The sequence below is a fragment of the Xyrauchen texanus genome, chromosome 31 (assembly GCF_025860055.1).
Source record: "Xyrauchen texanus isolate HMW12.3.18 chromosome 31, RBS_HiC_50CHRs, whole genome shotgun sequence".
Lineage (NCBI taxonomy): Eukaryota > Metazoa > Chordata > Actinopteri > Cypriniformes > Catostomidae > Xyrauchen > Xyrauchen texanus.
This window is the reverse complement of record NC_068306.1, coordinates 1,623,140-1,646,904: the sequence shown is the minus strand read 5'-3', so window position 1 is coordinate 1,646,904 and position 23,765 is coordinate 1,623,140. Positions and strand designations below refer to the sequence as shown.

Sequence of the window (23,765 nt, the reverse complement as noted above, 5' to 3'; positions counted from 1 at the left end):
CCCTGGACAGTGGCCGAATGGTATCAGCGGGGAGTGACAATGGGAGCTGTATCTCGCCGAAAAGTCATCTCGACAGGCGGCGTCCAACACGGGTTGGAGCGCGGTCTCGCGAGGGCTCTCCGGTTTTCGGCCTATGGTCAGTTCAGGAAAAGCTCCTTCACATAAATTGTCTGGAAATGATAGCGGTCGAGTGCGCGCTGCGTCGCTTTCTCCGGTCATTCAGGGTCACCACGTCCTGGTCCGTTCGGACAACAGATCTGTGGTATCCTACCTAAACCGTCAGGGCGGTGTCAGATCCAGGAACCTCTTCCATCTGACAAAACGCATACTGAGTTGGTCCCAGTGCCACCTGCGCTCGCTGAGGCGGCGCGCGTGCCAGGCCACCTGAGCGGCGGCCGGACAGACTGTCCAGAGACAATATTCCCCCAGGGGAATGGTCCCTGCACGCTCAAACAGTCCAGGCGTTATGGCACCTATTCGGCAGAGCAGAGATAGACCTCTTTGCGTCCAAAGAGAACTCTCACTGCCCAGTATTTTTCTCAGCGAGGCGCGCTGGCCCAGGACTGGCCCAGGCGCCCGCTTTACGCCTTCCCTCCCGTCTCGCTATTGCCACAGGTAATGCAGAGGATCAGGAAGCAGCGTCACTCGGTGCTCCTCATAGCCCAGCGTTGGGAGAATCAGACATGGTTCCCGGAGCTTACGCAGCTGTCACTGACAGCGCCGTGGCCCATCCCAGTGAGAGCAGATCTCCTCTCTCAAGCTCGCGGCACAATCTGGCATCCCCACCCAGAGCTGGGCGCTGCATGCGTGGGTGATCAGCGACTACCCGTCGCTCTGCCAGAAGGAGTAATAAACACCATCATACGCGCTAGAGCCCCTTCCACGAGAAGACTCTATGCGTCAAAATGGTCTGTGTTCTCAAAATGGTGCACCGACAGAGACCTGGACCCACGGACATGTGGGGTGTCAGTCGCTGCTCGTATTTCTACAAGAGCTGCTGGATGAGGGCAGATCCCCATCCACGCTCAAAGTGTATGTGGCGGCCGTTGCGGCGTTCAGCTGAACCCCTGCACGGCCAGTCATGGGGTAAAAGCGAGCTGGTCATCCGGCTTCCTCAGGGGAGCTAGAAGGATGAACCCCGCGCCCCCATCGGTTCCTATCTGGGATCTTTCTATAGTTCTCGAAACTATGAAAGCCCCCTTTCGAACCACTTCAATCCGTGGATTTGAAATACCTTTCACTCAAAACCGTTTTCTGACTGCCCTGTCATCAGTCAAGCGTGTGGGAGACCTTCACGCGCTGTCTGTCAGCTGCGTGATCTTGAGTTTGGACCAAGTGACTCCAAGGTCATTTTAAAGCCTAGACACGGCTATGTTCCCAAGGTGATCGGTACTCCTTTCAGAGCACAGGTCATTTCCCTATCGGCGCTGCCAGCACCGGATAGCGAACGGCGCCAATCTCCTTTGCCCGGTCAGAGCACTGAGATTGTATACTGCACGCTCCGCTGCTTTCAGGCGCTCCGAGCAGCTTTTCGTTTCGTTCGGGGGCGCCAAAGGTCTCGCCGCCTCGAAACAGACACTATCTAGATGGATAGTGGGCGCTATTGCTGCTGCATACGGCGTCAAAAGACCTGCCATGCCCGTTGGGCATTAGGGCTCACTCCACTAGAGGCATGGCATCCTCGTGGGCATGGTCCAGCGGAATTTCCATTCACGACATATGTGTGGCAGCGGGATGGACTTCCCCTCCACCTTTGTCAGATTTTACAATATGGAAGTGCCCGCTCTGCAGGCAAAACTACTAGCGGTTTAATACGCTACAGCTCCCTGGTGAGCTGCACTGATGGGACACATTCCACACAGACCGGCACCGCCGCTCTGTCGTTCCGATCCTACTATGTGCTTATGTATTACACAATCAATGACCCGCATTCTTGCCGGCCAAATATTATTTCCCCACTCATAAGGGCTCCCCGGGTCCCCCTTAATTCCCTGGGGCTTATACAGTGGATGCTTGGCGTGCACGGCGTTGACAATGGGTTCCGTAGCGTAAGCTAGCTTACGCAATACTGAGAGAACCTCTCGTAAGAGAACGTATCGGTTACCTAACGTAACCTCGGTTCTCTCTAGATGAGGAGCGAGTATTGCGTAGCCGGCCGTGCTCGCGCCACGCAGCGACTTTTCGCTTCAGTCAATGAAAACCAGGGTTCCAGCCTACGAACTACGCTTATATGCACTCTAGTCACGCCCTTTTTGGCGGGCTTTGATGCAGTGAGCGCGCGGACGCCTCTCATTGGATGCGAGTTCGCCCAAGCTCGTCTATAGGCTGCAGCAGTTGCCGCAGAGCAACCTATGAGCTCGCTAGCTAGCCCGCTCAAGGTCTGCAGCTGCCGCACTGCGTTGACAATGGATACAAAAATTAAGGATAATTTTTTGGCTTCAATATCTCAGAAAAGATGAATCTTTCCCGTAGCGTAAGCTAGCTTACGCAATACTCGTTCCCTCATCTTGAGAGAACCGAGGTTACGTTAGGTAACCGATACGTTTCCCACAGTTTTTATTGTCATTTTAGATGTTCTTTGTTGTCTTTAAAGGTAATTTTTTTTATTAACATTTTCTAGTCACATCAGCTCATCAGGGACAGTGAAAGACCCGGCATACTTCATACGAAATTAAAGAACGAACATTTGTGACGTCATTTTGAACAAATCTGACCAAAGCAAAGGTGTTTTTGAGTTTCGGTGGTTCGTGACTGCTCATCAGTGCAAACGTTCAGTAAAACTTTGTACTGCTGCTAAACACCTTCTCACTGTCATTGGTCCACATCATCAGTAGGTTTGACCTGGAGCTCCACCTACTTTGAAGGCATTCCTGTTACTTTGTTCAGTCAATTAAAGATCAGTCAACATGAACACACAGAACACGGCGTGCAAACTTCTGCCTACTTCTGTACGATTGTTCGAATAGAGATATTTTCCAAGAATGTATCATGTGATTTGTTTTATTACTCTACAAAAGGAGCCAAATCTACTCAAATACTCTCAAGTGCCGTTGCAGCCTGAGAAATTAATCGGCCAAACAGGAAAATGGACCTGCTGACATTGGTATTTTAAAAATGTCAAATATATTGGTCAACAACTATACATGACTATAAGCATGACATTTAGTTATTAATCTGAATTGATGGTATAAATATTTATCATTTGCACAGGAAAAATAATAATACATTACATTTATATGGCACTTTACATTGCAAGGCAATCTCAAAATACTTTCAATAAGCTAAGCTTTTTTTGTTTACAAAAAAAGTTAATATATTAAGGGGTAGGAAAAGCCTTTTTGAAGAGAGGTTTTTAAATCTCTCTTAAAGACCTCCACAGAGTCTAGGTTGTGAAGATGTTGAGGCAGAGAATTCCAAGTACGTGGACCATACACAGAGAAAACTCGATCACCCATGGTACAAAGTCTAGTTCGGGGAACACGAAGGGCTGAGTTTTGTGTGGTCCTTAACAAATAAGCTGAGGTCTTGACTGCTATGAGTTCATTCAAATACTAAGGATCCAAGTCATGTAAGGCTTTGAACACAATCAAGAGTACATTAAGCCAGAGTGGACTCTAATGTGATGATTTCAGAATTAGATTAATATGTGACGATTTTTCCATTCTAGTTAGAAATCTGGCAATGATATTTTGAATCTGTAGCTTGTTGAGGTATTCTTTGGCAGGCCGCACAAGATAGCATTGTAGTAATCCAAACAAGAGAACACAAATGCATGAATGAGCATCTCTGTGTCACTCAGACTGAGAGATGGTCTAAGATAGGAACTGTTATGCACACCATTTTTATATCGTCGGTGAAGGTCATGCAGTTACAGCGCATCCGGAAAATATTCACAGCGTTTCACTTTTTCCACATTTTGTTATGTTACAACCTTATTCCAAAATGGATTATATTCATAATTTTCCTCAAAATCCTACAAACAATACCCCATAATGACAACTTGAAAGAAGTTTGTTGAAATCTTTGCAAATTTACTAAAAATAAAAAACTAAAAAAATTGCATGTACATAAGTATTCACAGCCTTTGCCATGACACTCAAAATTGAGCTCAGGTGCATCCTGTTTCCACTGATCATCCTTGAGATGTTTCTACAACTTGATTGGAGTCCACCTGTGGTAAATTGAGTTGATTGGACATGATTTGGAAAGGCACACGCCTGTCTATATAAGGTCCCAAGGAATTGTCTGTAGACTTCCGAGACAGGATTGTATCATGGCACAGATCTGGGGAAGGGTACAGTGTCTGCAGCATTGAAGGTCTCAATGAGCACAGTAGCCTCCATCATCCGTAAATGGAAGAAGTTTGGAACCACCAGGTCTCTTCCTAGAGCTGGTCGCCTGGCCAAACTGAGCGATCTGGCGAGAAGGTCCTTAGTCAGGGAGGTGACCAAGAACCCGATGGTCACTCTGACAGAGGAGAAACTTCTAGAAGAACAACCATCTCAGCAGCACTCCACCAATCAGGCCTGTATGGTAGAGTGGCCAGACAGAAGCCACTCCTCAGTAAAAGGCACATGACAGCCCGCCTGAAGTTTTCCAAAAAGCACCTGAAGGACTCTGACCATGAGAAACAAAATTCTCTGGTCTGATGAAACAAAGATTGAACTCTTTGGCCTGAACGGCAAGTGTCATGTCTGGAGGAAACATCATCACCTGCCCAATACCATCCCTACAGTGAAGCATGTTGTGGGGATGTTTTTCAGCAGCAGGAAATGGGAGACTAGTCAGGATCGAGGGAGAGATGAATGCAGCAATGTACAGAGACATCCTTGATTAAAACCTGCTCCAGAGCGCTCTGGACCTCAGACTGGGACAAAGGTTCATCTTCCAACAGGACAACGACCCTAAGCACACAGCCAAGATAACAAAGGAGTGGCTATGGGACAACTCTGTGAATGTCCTTGAGTGGCCCAGCCAGAGTCCAGACTTGAACCCAATTGAACATCTCTGGAGAGATCTGAAAATGGCTTTGCACTGATGCTCCCCATCCAACCTGATGGAGTTTGAGAGGTCCTGCAAAGAAGAATGGGAGAAACTGCCCAAAAATAGGTGTGCCAAGCTTGTAACATCATACACAAGACTTGAGGCGGCAATTGGTGCCAAAGGTGCTTCAACAAAATATTGCGCAAAGGCTGTGAATACTTATGTACATGTGATTTTTTTTTTTTTTTTGTTTTGTTTTTGTTTTTGCATTTTTTATTTATAATAAATTTGCAAAGATTTCAAACAAACTTCTTTCACATTGTCAGTATTATTTGTAGAAGTTTGAGGAAAATAATGAATTTAATCAATTTTGGAATAAGTCTGTAACATAAAATGTGGAAAAAGTAAAGCTTTGTGAATACTTTTCGGATGCATTTTATCAAGTTTAACACGCAAGTTAGTTAATACAGTTGAAAGAGAAATTATTTGGCCAACAATTTCAGGGGACAGAGGGCCTGCAGCAGTAATTTGTTGGGGTTGCCATTTAACAAGGCCTCAGTTTTTGAGCTGTTCAGCCAGTGAAACATTTTCAACATCCAGACTTGAATCTCCTCAATGCAGCAATTTTAGCTTTGCTTGAGCTGAGGGGGTACTCGTAGTGGATTTTAGATATAACTGGATATCATCCACATAACAGTGGAAATTAATGCCATTTTTGTGGAGGTTTCGCCAAGTGGGAGCTTGTTAATCATGAATAGAGTGAGACCCAGAACAGATCCCAGAGGTACACCACAGGAGATTACAGATGTTTTTGACCTGTTCTTAACAAATTAGTGCAGGATGTTTTGTTCTGACATTATATTATGGTTAATTTTATTCTTTTCACATTTGTCCCTATTGAATTGTTTTTTGTCAATTTTCCATGTTCATTGTAGGGCTGATGGAAGTGAAAGAGGAAAGTCAAGAGCTGAATGAAGTGGAGGAGAAACTTCATTGTCAGAAACATCATGATTTCACAACTGGAGAAGAATCTTCAAGTTGCTCACCAAAAGATCCTCAAAGAAGAGCAACCAAAGATTCTTTAACCTGCTCTCAGTTTGAAAAATGTTTCACGTATAAACACAATCTTAATAAGCAGACAAGTGTTCACACAGGAGAAAAACCTTTCACGTGCCATCAGTGTGGAAAGAGTTTCACAAGTAGATATTATCTTCGAGTACATGAAATTGTTCATAGTGGAGAAACGCCTTTCACCTGCCATCAGTGTGGAAAGAGTTTCACAAGTAAATATTATCTTCGAGTACATGAAATTGTTCACACTGGAGAAATGCCTTTCATATGTCATCAGTGTGGAAAGGGTTTCACTCAAAAAGGACATTTTATTGAACACATGAGAATTCATACTGGAGAGAAGCCTTACATGTGCCATCAGTGTGGAAAGAGTTTCGCATCTGCACCAATTCTCAAGGATCATCTCCGCCGTCACTCTGGAGAACGGCCATTTGAATGTGATCATTGTGGTAAAACATTTGTTTTGAGTTCAGGCCTAAACCAACATCTTAAACGGTACACAAATGAGAAGCCACACAAATGTTCTATTTGTGGAAAGAGTTTTGCACGCCTGTGCTTTTTGAACGCGCACCAGAAGATACATGCTGGCGTGAGGCCTCATAAGTGCTTTGAATGTGGAAAAACCTTTAGAGCAGTTTCCAACTTGGAAAAGCACCAACGAATTCATACTGGAGAAAAACCATACAAGTGCTCACACTGTGAAAAGAGTTTCACTGGGTCGCAAAGCTTGAAAACACACGAGAGGATCCATACTGGAGAAAAACCATACAAGTGCTCACACTGTGAAAAGAGTTTCACTGGGTCACAAAGCTTGAAACTGCATGAGAGAGTTCATACTGGAGAGAAACCTTACAAGTGCTCGTACTGTGAAAGTAGTTTCACTAGGTCTAAAAGCTTGAAAACACATGAGAGAATTCATACTGGACAAAAACCTTACAAGTGCTCATACTGTGGAAAACGTTTCACTCGGTCAGATAGCTTGAAATCACACAAGAGAATTCATACTGGACAAAAACCTTACAAGTGCTCACACTGTGGAAAGAGTTTCACTGTGCCACAAAGCTTGAAAACGCACGAGAGAACCCATACTGGACTAAAACCTTACAAGTGCTCACAATGTGGAAAGAGTTTCACTCGGTCATACAACCTGAAAACACATGAGAGAAACCATCCCACTGCTCGTCATGTTTCCACAGAGCAGATCATGTAGTTACTCGTATGAAAAGTTGTTGCCCAAAGTTCGTCTCCAGGTCAAATTTAGCTTAAAACATATTCACAAAACTGCCAAGAGCAAGTTTTACTAAGGATATCTTAAATGTAAGTGTAATGCGAAGTTGACCAATGGATGACGTCATGTTTTATGAGCACGCTCTCTTAAAGGGTCACGACACCCCTGTGCCAGCACAGTTGAGTTCTCCCCACATTTAAAAAAGAAAAGCCAGCCAAAGTAGGCATGATCGGTAGCAGAGTGAGAGGAGAAAGGGAAGTGAGCACAACTGTCTGATCCAGTCTCTCAGCATTATTTCACTAATGTGGTTAACAGCATCAGAGATTCTCACAATTGCTCGTAACAAAGGCCCTGTTTTCACTTGGAATTAAAATGCGACTTGTATCTGGTTGTTGGCTAATGACACGCTGGCTGTTTTTCCCCTTTGTAAGTGTTCTTCTGTTGCTGTCTTGGCCATTTAATGAAATATTTGTATCTCTTGTACACTTGTGTAAATGCTGAATGACAATAAATTGAATCTTGTACTTGCAACACTAGCATTGTGTACTTTGTTTACATTAAGCAGTCAGGAGTCGCAAGCATCAGCATGTAGGCTTGCTTTCATAAATTGTAATTTTGATGGCGTAGGCTCGTATTTATTGAATATTCCGGTATTATAACTGTTTGACCGAAGACGAAATAAAGACTTGATTTTATGTCTTAAGTTCTTGGCTTGTGAAAGCATTCTTTTTTTCTTGTCTACTTGTCTACATCTCGTGATTCAACTGCATGCATTAGTTTTTATCCTATACGGATTATTGCATCAGTCTCAAACCTCTGCTGATCAGGAATCACCACAGCACAGCAAACTATTATGTGAGGTATTCACATCGATCACAAACCCTCGCTGCTCAAGAAAGAACAAGCACCACAACAACAAACAATTGCAGTAAGTCATGGCATCAGCACATGTTATCGCTAGTTACACCACATGTCACATGTTTATGATATTTTTTTCTGTCAGCAGTAAGAGATTTACATGTTAAAAATATTAGGAGTTAGTCAGGCTGACAAGAGAAGGTTAATGAGTTAGAGACAAGCATCCGAACACTTTGATGGTTCTGGATGTAGATCCTCTACAGCAGATTGGAAGTGTTTTAGGGGTAGACCTGACCTGATAAAAAGAGACTGACTCCATCCCTCCAGGGAAGGTGCTGCTCTCCTATTTAGTAATATGGCTCATAGTCTTAATAGTGGTAGTATTTGTCTATCTGGGGCCCAGGTCAGGAAGCAGACAGAATGGCTTAACCATCAGTCTGCAAGTTCCCTTGAGATGTCACTTAGTTCACATAAACAACAACATAGAGACTGTATCACTTAGATATCACATATAGACTGTTCTTTTCCCCTGAACAACCAACACAATACCCTCAAGTCATTTAGAAAAAATTTGATAAAAAACGAATTGAGATAAACAAAATAATCGTCCAGAATGGTCTCAAATACTCAGTAAGCCAAAAAGTTTAAAAGAACTTGATGTAATCACAGAAAATATAAATGGGCCTCTCTAGCACTCTTGATAAGGTCACCCCCCACCCCTTTCAAATGAAAGAAAGAGGCCTTGCACTATGGTACAATGATCACTTCATCCTCTCAAGAGTGCAGCTTGGAAAATGGAGCGCAAGAGGAAGAATGTGAAATTAGAGGTATTTCACAGTGTATGGAAGGATAGTGTTTTTAGCTACAGACGGGCACTAAAATCTGCCAGGTCTGCATATTTTAGCAAACTTTGAAAATAGAAAATAACCTCATCAATCTTAAGTATTCCATCGCATCATAATCATCTGTCACAGCACCTCAGATAGCAGTGTCTCAGTTTTCCATACGTGCAGCTTCAATCCTTTGCTCTCATAGGTCACGGAGAGCTAAAAAACTTTATTGAAACATCAAAAGCAACAGCGTATTTTAGATCCAATACAAGGGGTGGGTAAAAATATTGTTTTTCCAATATATCACTATTTTCATTTAAACAATCTCTATCGATTCTTAAAAACCCAAGATCAAGCTTTGACTCAGCGCTCAAACCTCTACAACAATAAGAGGACATCACTCCAATGTTTCCCATTAATTGACTAGACTCCAGGGGCCCTCCACAATCTAATTTGCCCTGCTACGGTCTCATAATGAACTGAAAACATTTTTACACTTCTCATCTAAAATATTTTTGTCTCATAATAACATGGTAAATAAATGGTAAATGGTCTGCACATATATGGCACCTTTTTTAACTTTAGAGGTTACAAAAGTGCTTTACACTGTGTCCAATTCACCCATTCACACTCACACACCAATGGTGGCAGAGCTACCATGAAAGGCTCTAGCCCATCATTGGGAGCAACTTGGGGTTCAGTGTCTTGCCCAAGGACACTTTGGCATGTGGAGTCATTTGAGCTGGGAATCGAACTGCCAACCCTGTGATTAGTGGCCTACCTGTTCTACCACCTGAGCTACATTCGCCCCAACATATAATAAAAGGTTTAGTTTTGCGCACTCTCTCGCATGCCAGTCAGTCAGTCTGGAGCTGGCCGCATGACCAGTGGGTGGCCAGGTTCCTTCCGCTCTTGTCCAGGAAAGCCCAGCTTGCTGCCCAACAACTTCTGGTGGTTAACCTCCTGGCCTATGACAACCTGAAAAAGGCCATCCTGCAGCGGGTGGGTCGGAGTCCGGAGTAGTACCGGCAGTTCTTCCTGTCCCTGAAGCTGGGGATGTCCGACCGCCTGTTTGCCTTCTCTGAGTTGCGTGCCGGAAATGGCTGCTGGTGGGGAACTGCGACCTAGTGGGAGTCATTAAGCAGGCGGTACTGGAGCAGCTAATCCTTCGTCTGCCAGAGGGAATGGCAGAGTGGGTCCAGTGCCACTGCCCTGTGTCGCCGGAGGAAGCTGTCCAGCTCGCAGAGGACCAAATGGTGGCGTACCCGAGGGCGGAAGAGCCCTCTTCTTCTTTCTCTTCCCCCTCCCCCTGTGTGTACCCCTCTCACTCTGCAGTGCCCCTCCGCAGCATCTCAGCAAGTAGTGTTGCGAAGGCACTCTTCAAAATAATCTCCCGGGTATGGATTCTTAAAGAAATCCTCACCGATCAGGGCACAACTTTTATGTCACGGACACTACGCAAGCGTTATGAATTATAGGCATTAATGCGATTCACACCAGTGTTTACCATCCACAGACAGATGACCTGGTGGAAAGATTTAATAAAACCCTTTTTATTAAATCTTTTATTAAAGTTTGTGCACGAGGATGCTAGATTTTGGGACTAATGGCTCGACACCCTGTTATTCGCAATACGAGCGGTACCGCAAGCCTCCACAGGGTTTTCCCCATTCAAGCTGCTGTATGGGCGGTGCCCGAGCGGTGTCCTTGACGTCAGATAGCAAGAATGAAATTCAGTACGTTCTTGATCTTAGAGCAAAACTCCACACCTTGGGGCAACTAACACAGGAGAATTTGCTTCAAGCTCAAGAACGACAGAGCCGGCTGTATTACAGGAACTCTGCTGTAAGAATTTGCACTGGGAGAGAAGGTACTCCTATTAGGGCCATACTCTCACAGGTGGTGGCGGGGGAGGTGCGCCCTGTGTTGTATATCAGACGAAAGCTCTCATTGAGGGAGACAAAGTACAGCACCATGGAGAAGGAATGTCTGGCCATCAAGTGGGTGGTCCTCACTCTCCGGTACTACCTGCTGGGGAGAGCCTTAACCCTCTGCTCTGACCACGCCCCACTCCAATGGCTCCACCGCATGAAGGATACCAAACGCCCAGATCATCTGGTTTTATCTGGCTCTACAGCCCTTTAAATTCAAGGTGGTCCACAAATCTTATAAATTGGACATACTGACTGCTGAATGTTGTTGGGATGACATCACAACCAACTCAGTTTGCGGCCTTCCAACTTCAAAACTGGTTCCGGCACCGGTGGCTGGTTGACTCAGAATCTGAGGCAACTGACGTTCATCACCCGGATTGATGCGTGTTATTGTGCCACCATGAGGAATTAAAGAGCACTGGGAATTGGGCACCCTAAAGAAATCCATATTTTAGTTGTATATTGAATCACTTGTTGACTTGTTTTTGCATCATTATCTTTGTTTTATGATTAAATAACTGCTATAAGTCTATTTTGCTGTAAAAATAAAGGTATTGGAAATGTTACTCCTGCCCCTTTAAGAGTTAGTTTCCTTCGGGATGTTCAACTCCTCTCTCAGTCCGCTTTTCAACTATATCGACGCATCAACACTCCAGTCCAGCAGGAGGCGGAAATTCACCAGAAGTTGCAGAAAACACAAGAAGAAGAAGAAGACCTGAGATCCACAACACCGTTTGAGCGCTAAAATCGGTACGTGTTTTGTGTGTTTTACATTGACAGATTTAGATTTTTCTGTGCATGTTGTTTTTATCTCTTTGGTGTTTTAATGACTTTTAAAGAAGCTCATTATCGTCTGATGTAGTTTGTTTTGTTACTGGTCACATGCAAGAGGTGAGAAAAACAATTATTTACACTTTGTTTATTAAGTTTAGCCACGTCTGTCTGTGGCTAAACTTAATAATATGACCAAACACACATTTATACCATCTCATAAACAATGATTTTATTGAACAGATTTGTTCTTGTGTATAATAATGTTTTAGAGTTTGATGAATGTCAGTCCATTATAATGATGATGTTTTTGTGTTCAGATGTTCATCATGAGAGAGCAGGTGGATGTGATTCATGCTGGAGAACAGCAGATGCTGCAGACAGCAGTGAAGATTGAAGTGAAGCAGGAGATAAAAGAAGAAATCACAACAGAGGAACAACAGACTGATGAAGATGATGATGATGAACAGCAGATGCTGCAGACACCAGTGAAGATTGAAGTGAAGCAGGAGATAAAAGAAGAAATCACAACACAAGAACAACAGAGTGATGAAGATGATAATGATGATTTTGTTCCTTCAGGTATGTTTTTCTCTATTGTCATTTTCTTGACAATCAGCTGTTTTGTCAGAATATATAATACAAAAGGAGAGGTTATGTAGAATGTTAGTTTCAGTCACCATTTACTTTATACACTTTTTTTTTCTAAACAATTAAAGTGAACGGTGACTGATGGTAACATTCAGTCTATATGATTATTATCATGAAATGCAGTATTGATTGTATAAATCAGAGTTAGGGATGCTCCAGTACTGATATCGGAAGTCTTAGTATTGGCTGATGCTGATCCCATTGAGCTGAAGCACCGAATGTCATTTAATGCCCTCAGGGAATTGACCTGACTGAAATACAGATATAACACTATTTTGTCACGGTGGATTTTTGGCAATTCAGGGCAAAACAGTCATACTTTGAGTCAGGGGACAAAGCAGGGAAGCTTTTGGCTAGATATATAAAACAGAGAGAGCCTTTTTCTACCATTTACTCATACCATTTTGAGAATCGATTCAGAATCCTTGGAGTATGCTATGCATCACTGAAACTATTTTTTCCCCCACCTCTAACTTTTATTGGGTGGATTAAATTGATTTATAGATACCCAATAGCGGCGGTTCAAATGAATGGATTATTTTACTCTAGATAGAGGGACCCGGCAGGGATGCACTCTTTCCCACTTATTGTTCTGTCTTGCCCTGGAACCATTCCATTAGCAGCCGCATTAAGAAAGGAGGATGATTTTGTAGGGGTGGTGGAGGGAGGTATGGTGTATAAGCTTTTGCTTTACACAGATGATATTTTATTATTTGTCTCGACCCCACTAGATCTATGCCTTGCCTCCACAGAATTATTCATTCCTTTTCTAAGTTCTCAGGATAAACCGTCAATTGGTCAAAATCCAAAGCTTTGACTCTGACAGCGTACTGCCTGGTATCGGCTTTTCTGACGGGCGCCTTCCAGTGGCCCGAGTAGGGCGTTAAGTATTTGGGTATTTTATTCCCAGCAAATTTGGGTGATTTAAGTTCATTTTGTCCCTTTATTGGGTTTTCGAGCTATGTGGGTAGATGGGCTTCATTTATCTATGACTGGGAAGGTTAATGTTATTAAAATTAACTGTATTACAAAATTCAACTACCTGCTACAATCTCTCCCTGTAGAAGTCCCCCTCTCTTATTTTAAGCAATTTGATAGCATAGCGAAGTCCTTCATTTGGAATGGTAAACGTTCCAGATAACACTTCAGTAAGTTACATAGGCCAATTGACAAAGGCGGGCTAGTCCTACCCTAGATGTTTTGTTTGTTATTCTGCATTCGGTCTCAGACATTTGGCTCATTGGTCGCTTCCACCTGAGAGAGCCCTTCCATGGTTTTGTATTGAACAGTAAGTTATTGCCTTTATTTTCCATTGCAGCAGCAGATACTTTGGGAGTGACGATTACTGCTTTTGGAAAAGGTCACGAGGCATCAGTGTTTTACTCCCTGCTAATTCAGAGTCTCTAGGACAGAGCTTCAACTTCTCTCAACAGATTATGGGAGAAAGATTTAGACTTGGTATTGGAGGAAGGAGTGTGGGTTAGGATTCTAAAAAACGTACCTGCTGGCGATGCCAATCAGAAGATGGAGACACAAACTATGTTTTTTGGTGGTGTGTTAAGATTCAAGAATTTTGGTTTAGGGTTCAGAGTTTTATATGTGTGACATATTGGGCACTCAGATTTTGATGCTGTGTATGTTCGATTTCTTCAATCCTGTTTTTGAAACAATAAAATGTTTTATTGTGTATTCCCCTTTTGCTCTGGTGTGTGTACTTTCAATAATTTGACAAGTTCAATGTCATTTGATTTTAAATCTTTTAAAAATATATATATATTTGTGCCTTGTGCACATCTCAAACATTTGTCCGTTTTGAGTAATGTTTTGTCAATTTACCGTGTTCATTGTAGGGCTGATGGAAATGCAAGAGGAAAGTCAAGAGCTGAATGAAGAGGAGGAGAAACTTCAGTGTCAGAAACATCATGATTTCACAATTGGAGAAAAATCATTAAGCGGCTCGAAGACTAAGAAGAATTTCTTACCAACGAAGCCTCAAAGAGTGGCCAAAAATACTTTCACCTGCTCTCAGTGTGGAAAATGTTTCACATTTAAAAGCCGGCTTAATATACACATGAAAGTTCATACTGGAGAGAAACCTTTCACATGCCAACATTGTGGAAAAAGTTTCAGAGATAAAAAACATCTAAATGTGCACTCAAGGGTTCACACTGGAGAAAAGCCTTTCACGTGTAATCAGTGTGGAAGGAGTTTCACACGTAAAGAAAATCTTGATATACACAAGAGAATTCACACTGGAGAACGGCCTTTCACATGCCATCATTGTGGAAAAGGTTTCACAGATAAAGGAAATCTTAAAAAGCACACAAGAGTTCATACTGGTGAGAAGCGTTACTCATGCCATCTGTGTGGAAAGAGTTTCACACGTAAAGATTATCTTAATATACACACAAGAATGCACACTGGAGAGAGGCCTTTTACATGCCATCAGTGTGGAGAAAGTTTCATGGATAAAAAAAACCTTGATAACCACACAAGAATCCACACAGGAGAGTGGTCTTTCACATGCCATAAGTGTGGAAAAGGTTTTGCATCTGCAGCTAATCTCAAAGATCATCTCCAACGTCACTCTAACGAAAGGCGATTTAAATGTGATCAGTGTGGTAAAACTTTTTTTGCCGATTCAGACCTAAAACGTCATCTGAAAATGCACACAAAAGAGGAGCCTTAAAACTGTTCTTTTTCTGGAAAGAATATTGTACACTTGTTTTGGTTGAAAGAGCACCAGAAAATACAAAGCGATGTGAGGGCTCATATGTGCTTTGAATGTACACTGCCTGGCCAAAACAAATAAAATAGTGTGAATTCATTGTGGCATTGTTTCAACAACTTTATACAATGTCACAACATTTATTTCCGTCCGAGTTGTATTAATTTTTGGATCGAGATCTTGTATTGATGATGGGAGAGTTGAACCACTCCGTAAAGTCTTCTCCAGCACATCCCAAAGACTTTCAATGCAGCAATTACAGCCTTGCAGACCTTTGGCTTTCTAGTTGTCAATTTTTTTAGGTAATCTGAAGAGATTCCACCCCATGCTTCCTGAAGCACCTCCCACAAGTTGGATTGGCTTGATGGGCACTTCTTACATACCATACGGTCAAGCTGCTCCTAGAACACCTCAATAGGGTTGAGATCTGGTGACTAAACTGGTCTTTCCATTATAGACAGAAAAACAGTGGACTGCTTCTTTCCTAAATAGTTCTTGCTTAGTTTGGAGCTGTGTTTTGGGTCATTGTCCTGTTGTAGGAGGAAATTGGCTCAATCAAGTGCCGCATGGTGTTGCAAAATGGAGTGATATCCTTCCTTCAAGATCCCTTTTACCCTGTACCAATCTCCCACTTTACCACCACTAAAGCACCCCTAGACCATCACATTGCCTCCACCATGCTTGACAGATGGTGTCAAGCATTTCTCCAGCATCTTTTCATTTGGTCTGCATCTCACAAACGTTCTCCTTTGTGATCCGAACACCTCAAACTTAGATTTGTCTGTCTATAACACTTTTTCCAATCTTTTTCTGTCCAGTGTCTGTGTTCTTTTGCCCATCTTAATCTTTTTATTGGCCAGTCTGAGATATGGCTTATTCTTTGCAACTCTGCCTAGAAGGCCAGCAAACCGGAGTCGCCTCTTCACTGTTGACATTGAGACTGGTGTTTTGCGGGTACTATTTAATGAAGCTCCCAACTGAGGACCTGTGAGGCGTCAGTTTCTCAAACTAGACACTCTAATGCATTTGTCCTCCTGCTCAGTTGTGCACCGGGAGCTCCCACTCCTCTTTCTATTCTGGTTAGTGCTTGTTTGCGCTGTTCTGTGAAGGGAGTAGTACACAGCTTTGTACACAGCAATTTCTCACATGGAAAAGCCTTCATTTCTCAGAACAAGATAGACTGACGAGTTTCAGAAGAAAATTCTTTGTTTCTGGCCATTTTGAGCCTGTAATCAAACCCACAATTGCTGATGCTCCAGATACTCAACTAGTCTAAAGAAGGCCAGATTTATTGCTTCTTTAATCAGCACAACATTTTTCAACTGTGCTAACATAATTGCAAAATGGTTTTCTAATGATCAATTAACCTTTTAGAATGATAAACTTGGATTAGAAAATACAACGTGCCATTGGAACATAGGACTGATGGTTGCTGATATTGGGCCTCTGTACGCCTATGTAGATATTCCATTAAAAATCAGCCGTTTCCAGCTACAATAGTCATTTACAACAAGAGACAGTACCATTTTAACACTTGTATTGACATTGAATTTACAATGTTATATACTTGTAAATCATACAAATTATGCACAAACAATCATTTGTAGGAATGTAGTAAGAGTAATAAATATGTAAATATCATGCATTATGAAATATTTGTAACTTCAAAAAACTAATTTAACAAATGGGTTAAATTAACAATCCTGTGCAAAAGACCTAACCCACAAACCTAATTTTTTAAATAGTACTTTTGATATAGTTGCATATAAAAGTTATTTGTGGAATTCTATTTAATATTATCAGGTTCCAACATATTAGGGTTGCTAAACGAACAAGAGCTGGTTGTGATGCTTGTATGAGAGTTGTTATCGTTATGGAGTGATTGTAACATCACTTAATTTTATGAAATAATCTGAAGTAATGTTGATGTTTACTTTCTGTTCTAATTTGATTTCTTCTAGTTTCCAAATCAGAAAGAACTTGTGATTTTGTAAAATTTTAGCAATAAATCAACAATTCTGAAAAAATTAACAATTTTAGCAGTTTTATCGATTCATTTCCATTGATGCAGGTCTATCTGACTCGTACACAACATCTAGCTCTTATAAAATATGTTGCAGTAAACAATTGGTTCAATGAAGATAATTGGAAGTGAAAATGCTCCCCATATGCAGTTCTGTGAAACATGACAAAAATGACAGCATCGTAGCATTGGCGGAAGTGTGCATTGGCGGTTGTTGCTTGAAAAAAACAATTTATCTGCTCTAGCACCCCTTGTGGCAATGCTAATACAGCGCAAACCTGTGTTAATTAATTACGATCTGACATATTTTACAATAGCTTGCATAGCAAGATACGTCTGCATTCACGTACTTGCGTATAGTATGTTTTGGGCCTTAAAGCAGTGCTCTGAGAATCGTATACAGCTCATGCACCTTGGATATTTATGCATGAATGCAGATGCACCTTGCTACGCAAGCTCGATTTCACACGTTGTTGCATTGTGAAATGTGTCAGCACAATTCATAACCTAATGCACTGTATTCTAAGCATTGCCGCAAGGGGCGCTATATCAGTTTTAAATTTTTCAAACAACCACTGTCATGGTGGCGCAGCGTTTGATGAGAGTCTTGCCGGTAGATACTGTTTCGGATGCGGGTAGTACAGCGAGCAACACGCACACTTTGGTGTTGACTGAAGAGACCCCTGCAGCAGGTCTCGGCGGCATACGCAGCAAAGCGACACCACTCTCCCGTTCCTGTTAGGGTTTCAAATAATTTCTCCTCACTCAGTGATGCACCCACTGAGGATCATGTCGAAAGAGCCCGTGTTATTGGTGACTCTATTGTAAGGAACGTGGAAATAGAGACTTTAGTCACCATAGTTAAATGCATTTTGGGGGCTCGAGCATCTGACATCAGATCAAATTTAGTGCTGGCTAATGCTAAACGTAGATTTTTTTTTAAATTGTTATTTAAAGATAATGTTAAAGAGGTGTTTGAACTTGCAAAAATGATGTCAGAATAGCATAGGATTCATAGACCATTGTAAGAGTTTTTGGGGTAGACCTGACCTGCTAAAGAGAGACTGACTCCATCCCTCCAGGGAAGGTGCCGCTCTCCTCTCTAGTAATTTGGCTCATAGTTTTAATAGTGATATCTGACTAACTGGGACCCAAGTCAGGAAGCAGACAAACTGGCTAATCCGAATGTCTGCTAGCTGAGACATCACATAGTTTATATTAACTTCAACACATATAGACTGTATCACCTGGATATCATATAGAGACTGTCTGTTCTCTGAACTACCAAACGCATACCCCCCCCCTCCACTAAAACATCTCAGTCACTTTGTTGTAAAAGTCGCCCACTTGCTGAAGTTTCGATAGCCTCTTTTTCTTTTTAATTAACTTTGCTAAACCGGCATAGGTTGTCGATGCTTACACTGCAGATATCCATTTAGTGCTTAATAATGCATTAGTTAAGTGAATGTGAAGGTGTTGACAAAAAAATGCTTATTTAGCATGACTGAAGCTCATTTTGGTAAGCGTACTTCCCTTGGCCATTTGTTTTTAAGCGTGAATGAACGTACAGTGTTGAATGAAAGGCGGGTAAACAATGTGTTGAATCAGAGAAAGCATTTCATAAAGGGCCTGTTATACCTGATGGTGACATCAAAGCGAATGAATAAATAACTGTCTGTGCTGCTCAACCGAGATGAATGATGAATTTGAACAAAACAGTTGTTTATAGTAACAATTCTATTTTAATATTTCATGGTGTCATATGTCTTTTCACCCTTCTGTTAAGCACTGCTTACCTTGCTTATATCAATGGCACATCCCTGGCCTTCAGGACTCTCCCATAGTGTTATAGTGTAAATAAATATCTCATGTGCATATGTAAATTCACATATTTGATTCAATAACTGTGTACATACTCCTACCTTGCACATACATCTGTTATATGTCCGATTATTTGTATGTCTATTTATTCTCTTACCTTGTTTTATATTCGGTGTGTCACTGTAATGTTCTGTGTGTGCTTATTTCTTCCATCACCAAAAAAACATTCCTTGTATACGTGAAAACTTTTGGCAGTAAAGCCCCCAGTTGTGTACTGAATCACTTGTTGACTTATTTTTGCATAATCATCATCTTCGTTTTATTATTAAATAACTGCTTTAAGTCTATTTTGCTGTAAAAGTAAAGGTATTGGAAATGTTACTCCTGCCCCTTTAAGAGTTAGTTTCCTTCGGGATGTTCAACTCATCTCTCAGTCCGCTTTTCAACTATTTGGACGCATCAACACTCCAGTCCAGCAGGAGGCGGAAATTCACCAGAAGTTGCAGAAAACACAACAAGAAGAAGAAGACCTGAGATCCACAACACCGTTTGAGCGCTAAAATCGGTACGTGTTTTGTGTGTTTTACATTGACAGATTTAGATTTTTCTGTGCATGTTGTTTTTATCTCTTTGGTGTTTTAATGACTTTAAAAGAAGCTCATTATCGTCTGATGTAGTTTGTTTTGTTACTGGTCACATGCAAGAGGTGAGAAAAACAACAAAACAGTTGAGAACCAGTAGATTATTTACACTTTCTGTCTGTCTGTGGCTAAACTCAAGCACTTTAAATTAAGATTCTCGTATTTAACACACACAAATATTTGGTATATATTTTAATTTTTATGCCGTCAGGAAAGTGAAGCCAAAACACACTTATATTTATACCATCTCAGAAACAATTATTTTTTTTTTCTTCTGCTCTTGTGTATAATCGTATATAAATAATGTTTTAGAGTTTGATGAATGCCAGTCCATTATAATGATGTTTTTGTGTTCAGATGTTCATCATGAGAGAGCAGGTGGATGTGATTCATGCTGGAGAACAGCAGATGCTGCAGACACCAGTGAAGATTGAAGTGAAGCAGGAGACTAAAGAAGAAAACACAACAAAAGAACAACTGACTGATGAAGATGATGATGATGATGAACAGCAGATGCTGCAGACACCAGTGAAGATTGAAGTGAAGCAGGAGATAAAAGAAGAAAACACATCAGAGGAACAACAGACTGATGAAGATGATGATTTTATTCCTTCAGGTATGTTTTTGAGATGTCAGGTAGAATGTAAGTTTCAGTCACAAGTTACTTTATTTAGAAAAAAAGTGTAAAAAGTGAATGGTGACTGAGGGTAACATTCAGTCTATATGATTAATATCATGAAATACAGTATTGATTGTATAATTCGGGGGCGTTTCCTTGTGTCAATCATCATTTGATAATCTCTTTAACGGGTTAAAAGAGGGAGAAACTTCAGATAACAAGAATCTTAATATTTTTTTATTTTGGTGCTCACATCCTGTTTGACTGACAGGCTTCTGTGTGTGCTCTGAGAGCGCTATTAGTAATATGGATATGTGCCTAAACTGTGAAATATATATACTTAAAGATTTGGTAAAAATGCCTATTTTGTTGAGGTATGAATATAAACACAATCACTGTACTCACTTAGCTGGATCATTGTAGTAGCTTCGAAAGTACTAATGTATTATAATCTTCTAGAGAAAAACTGTGATTTAAGTGAGGAATAATTGAATCCAGTCCATTAAATTACTGAAAAATAATGCACACCCTGAGGCCAAAGTCAATTCCCCCACACCTCGGGACATTCGTCAGGTTTTTAAACATTTTTAAATGCATCTCGAGACATCTGCGGTCTGTTTCATTCGCTGTGCTGCATTCTAAAAGTTTAAGTTGCAAAGAGCTCTTGATGTTGCCGTCACACCACCAAATCACAAACATTTGTCCCTTTTTGAGTAATTTTTTGTCAATTTACTGTGTTCATTGTAGGGCTGATGGAAATGCAAGAGGAAAGTCAAGAGCTGAATGAAGTAAAGGAGAAACATCATGATTTCACAATTGGAGAAAAATCTTTAAGTGGCTTGAAGACTAAGAAGAATTTCTCACCAAGGAAGCCTCAAAGAGTGGCCAAAAATACTTTCACATGCTCTCAGTGTGGGAAAGGTTTCATAGATAAAAAACATCTTAATTTGCACTCAAGGGTTCACACTAGAGAGAAGCATTTCACGTGTAATCGGTGTGGAAGGAGTTTCACAAGTAAAGGTAATCTTGATGTACACACGAGAATTCACACTGGAGAACGGCCTTTCACATGCCATCAGTGTGGAAAAGGTTTCACAGATAAAGGAAACCTTAATAAGCACAAAAGGATTCATACTGGAGAGAAGCCTTACATGTGCCATCATTGTGGAAAAAGTTTCATGGATAAAAAAAACCTTGATAACCACATAAGGATTCACACAGGAGAGTGGTCGTTCACATGCCATAAGTGTGGAAAAGGTTTTGTATCTGCAGCTCATCTCAAAGATCATCTCCAACGTCACTCTAATGAAAGGCGATTTAAATGTGATCAGTGTGTTAAAACATTTTTTGCCGATTCAGATCTAAAACGACATATGAAAATGCACACAAAAGAGGAGCCTTAAAACTGTTCTTTTGGGGAAAAGAGATTTGCATACCTGTTTTGTTCCAGAAAATACTAAATAATGTGATGGCTCATTTGTGATTTGAATACAGCACCAAATAATTCATACTGGAGAGAAACTTTACAAGTGCTCACACTGTGAAGAGTTTCACTTGTTCACAAAACCTGAAAACACATGAGAGAATTCATACTGGAGTGAAACCATTCCACTACAAGCAAGCAGTGTATGTAGACAGGTAAAAAGGAATTGCCCAAGTAGTCAAAGTGAGCAAGAATCAGCTTCAGAGATTCAAATAAACCCAAAGATGGGATTTCTCCCAAGAAATAGCATCATCAAAAAGAATAACAAAGGACATTTAGGGAAGGTATTTGGGTTATTTCAGAAAACTGATTTGGCTGCAGACCTCTACACTGTGAGTAAATCAGTTGCATTAGCAGCCAAATTTCGCACTATGTCACAAAATAAATTAGGCACTGGCAAGTAAATATTCCGATTTGACTCACCAGTTATAGAGTTGTGTAGTTTAGCACAGAGATCCTTTAACTGTGTGTTTTGTCTCATGAGCATGCACTTTATGGAAATTTACTATATTTGACTGCAGTGTTTGCTGAGTTGTCGTGGATCGCGGCGTCACCATTGCTTTTGAGTCATAAAATCCCACAGTTGCATTTAATGACGTCAACCATTAATTTGCTTCAACTTTTCCACGGATAGTTTTCAGAACATTATCCATTATACAGAATGTCTTCATCTAAATGTTGAAGGATAAAACTGCAACTATTTTGCGAAGGAACTCTGTCAGTTGTGATTCGACACTACTCTTCTGGCGAATGAATCTCATGGTTTTAAGACTCTGAGATTACCTGCAGAGCCAAGTCATGAAGAGCCATTTTTTTTTTTTTTTTTTTTAATAATTTTATTTGTAACAGTTTTTTGTACAACACAAAACATATCCAAATCTCACAAAATGTTTACAGAAAGAAAGTTATACATAAAATAAAAAACACCCCCCGCCCACCCCACACCAGACAGAGAGAAAGAGATTACACTTTAAATCACTCAATCAAGCTTAAACAAACAAAAAAAAAAACAACAACAAAAAATTGACAATGGAGTGAAGAAATAAAAGAGATAAGTCATCCATATTACATATATGCCCAAACATAGTTCAACTCTTAGAAAGATACTTAAGGAAGGGGCCCCAGACTTTATCAAATTTTTTAGAAGCATCAGCTTTAGAAAAACGAATCCTTTCGAGCTTGAGGGCAGCAACCATTTCAGCCAGCCATTTATGAAAGCTGGGTGGTACAATGGACTTCCAGTCCATCAAGATTACCCTTTTGGCCACCACCATACCAAACATAAGAGATAGTTGTTGAGAATGTGTCAAAGCTAATATAGGGTCAGAACACCCAAACAAAGCCAACTCAAAATCTGGACTGATTTCTTCTCCAAAAACATTTGAGTACCACAAAAAAATATTATTCCAAAACTCAGAAATCTCAGGGCAAAACCAAAAAGTATGAGCATGCGTCCCGTCAGAGCTCTTGCATCTATCGCATAACGGGAAACTGAAGGGTAAATTTTATTAAGTTTAAATTTGGTATAGTGTAATCTATGCAACACTTTAAACTGAATAAGTTGTAATCTTGCATTAATAGAACAATTATGAATTCGCTTCAGTCCTTCTTCCCAAATCTCATTTGAGATATTAATTCCGCGTCATTTTCCCATGCTACTTTGATGTGCTCTGAAGAGACTGGAAATTGAGATACAAACAAGGAAACAAACCGTGTCACCAACTGTTTGGCATTAGGGGGTTGACCCAAAAGACAATACATATTATGATCCTGAGGCAACCCCTGAAACTCATTAAAAGAATGTTTAATGAAATGGTGCACCTGTAGATATCGGAAAATGTGTGATTGGGAAAGATCAAATGTTTTATACAAGTGCTCGAAAGTGGCAAATTTTCCATCTATATAGAAGTCCTTAATCATGGTCAGTCCTTTGCTTCTCCACTGTGAAAATACCCTATCTGACTGTCCAGGCAAAAAATTATGATTATCACAAATGGACTGGAACACTGAAGGACGTGTAATATTCAAAACAGTCTTTAATTGATTTAAAATTCTAATGGAATTGAGCACAACATAATTTTTACATTGTAACTTCTTTAAAGATACAGGGTTCGAAAAAAGAAT

The 23,765-nt window shown here is 41.0% G+C and overlaps 4 protein-coding genes across 6 annotated transcripts in view; 3 read left to right on the top strand and 1 right to left on the bottom strand.

The window, feature by feature from the left end:
- The window catches only part of LOC127624976 (gastrula zinc finger protein XlCGF26.1-like), a 29,190-nt gene extending 21,331 nt beyond the window's left edge, over positions 1 to 7,859 (top strand). For 2 of the 3 annotated variants that reach the window (XM_052099972.1, XM_052099973.1), the window contains one exon: positions 5,919 to 7,859. In XM_052099972.1, the coding sequence (XP_051955932.1) occupies positions 5,919 to 7,264 (1,346 nt within the window). In that variant the 3' untranslated portion in view covers positions 7,265 to 7,859. The remainder of the gene's footprint in view (positions 1 to 5,918) is intronic. The other variant, XM_052099974.1, reaches the window with a different exon arrangement.
- Positions 1 to 23,765, bottom strand: part of LOC127625017 (zinc finger protein 239-like) — a 165,071-nt gene that overhangs the window by 31,179 nt on the left and 110,127 nt on the right. The gene's annotated exons all lie outside the window — the stretch shown is intronic.
- LOC127625020 (gastrula zinc finger protein XlCGF8.2DB-like) lies at positions 11,576 to 18,089 on the top strand. Its single transcript, XM_052100069.1, has 3 exons — positions 11,576 to 11,654; positions 11,996 to 12,257; positions 14,177 to 18,089. Exons 2-3 carry the CDS (start codon positions 11,996 to 11,998, stop codon positions 15,013 to 15,015), a joined length of 1,101 nt encoding a protein of 366 aa, XP_051956029.1. The 5' UTR covers positions 11,576 to 11,654; the 3' UTR covers positions 15,016 to 18,089.
- Positions 19,429 to 23,765, top strand: part of LOC127625016 (zinc finger protein 501-like) — a 617,707-nt gene continuing 613,370 nt past the window's right edge. Inside the window, exon 1 of the mRNA XM_052100065.1 lies at positions 19,429 to 19,463. The gene's annotated coding sequence lies outside the window, so the exon portion shown is untranslated. The remainder of the gene's footprint in view (positions 19,464 to 23,765) is intronic.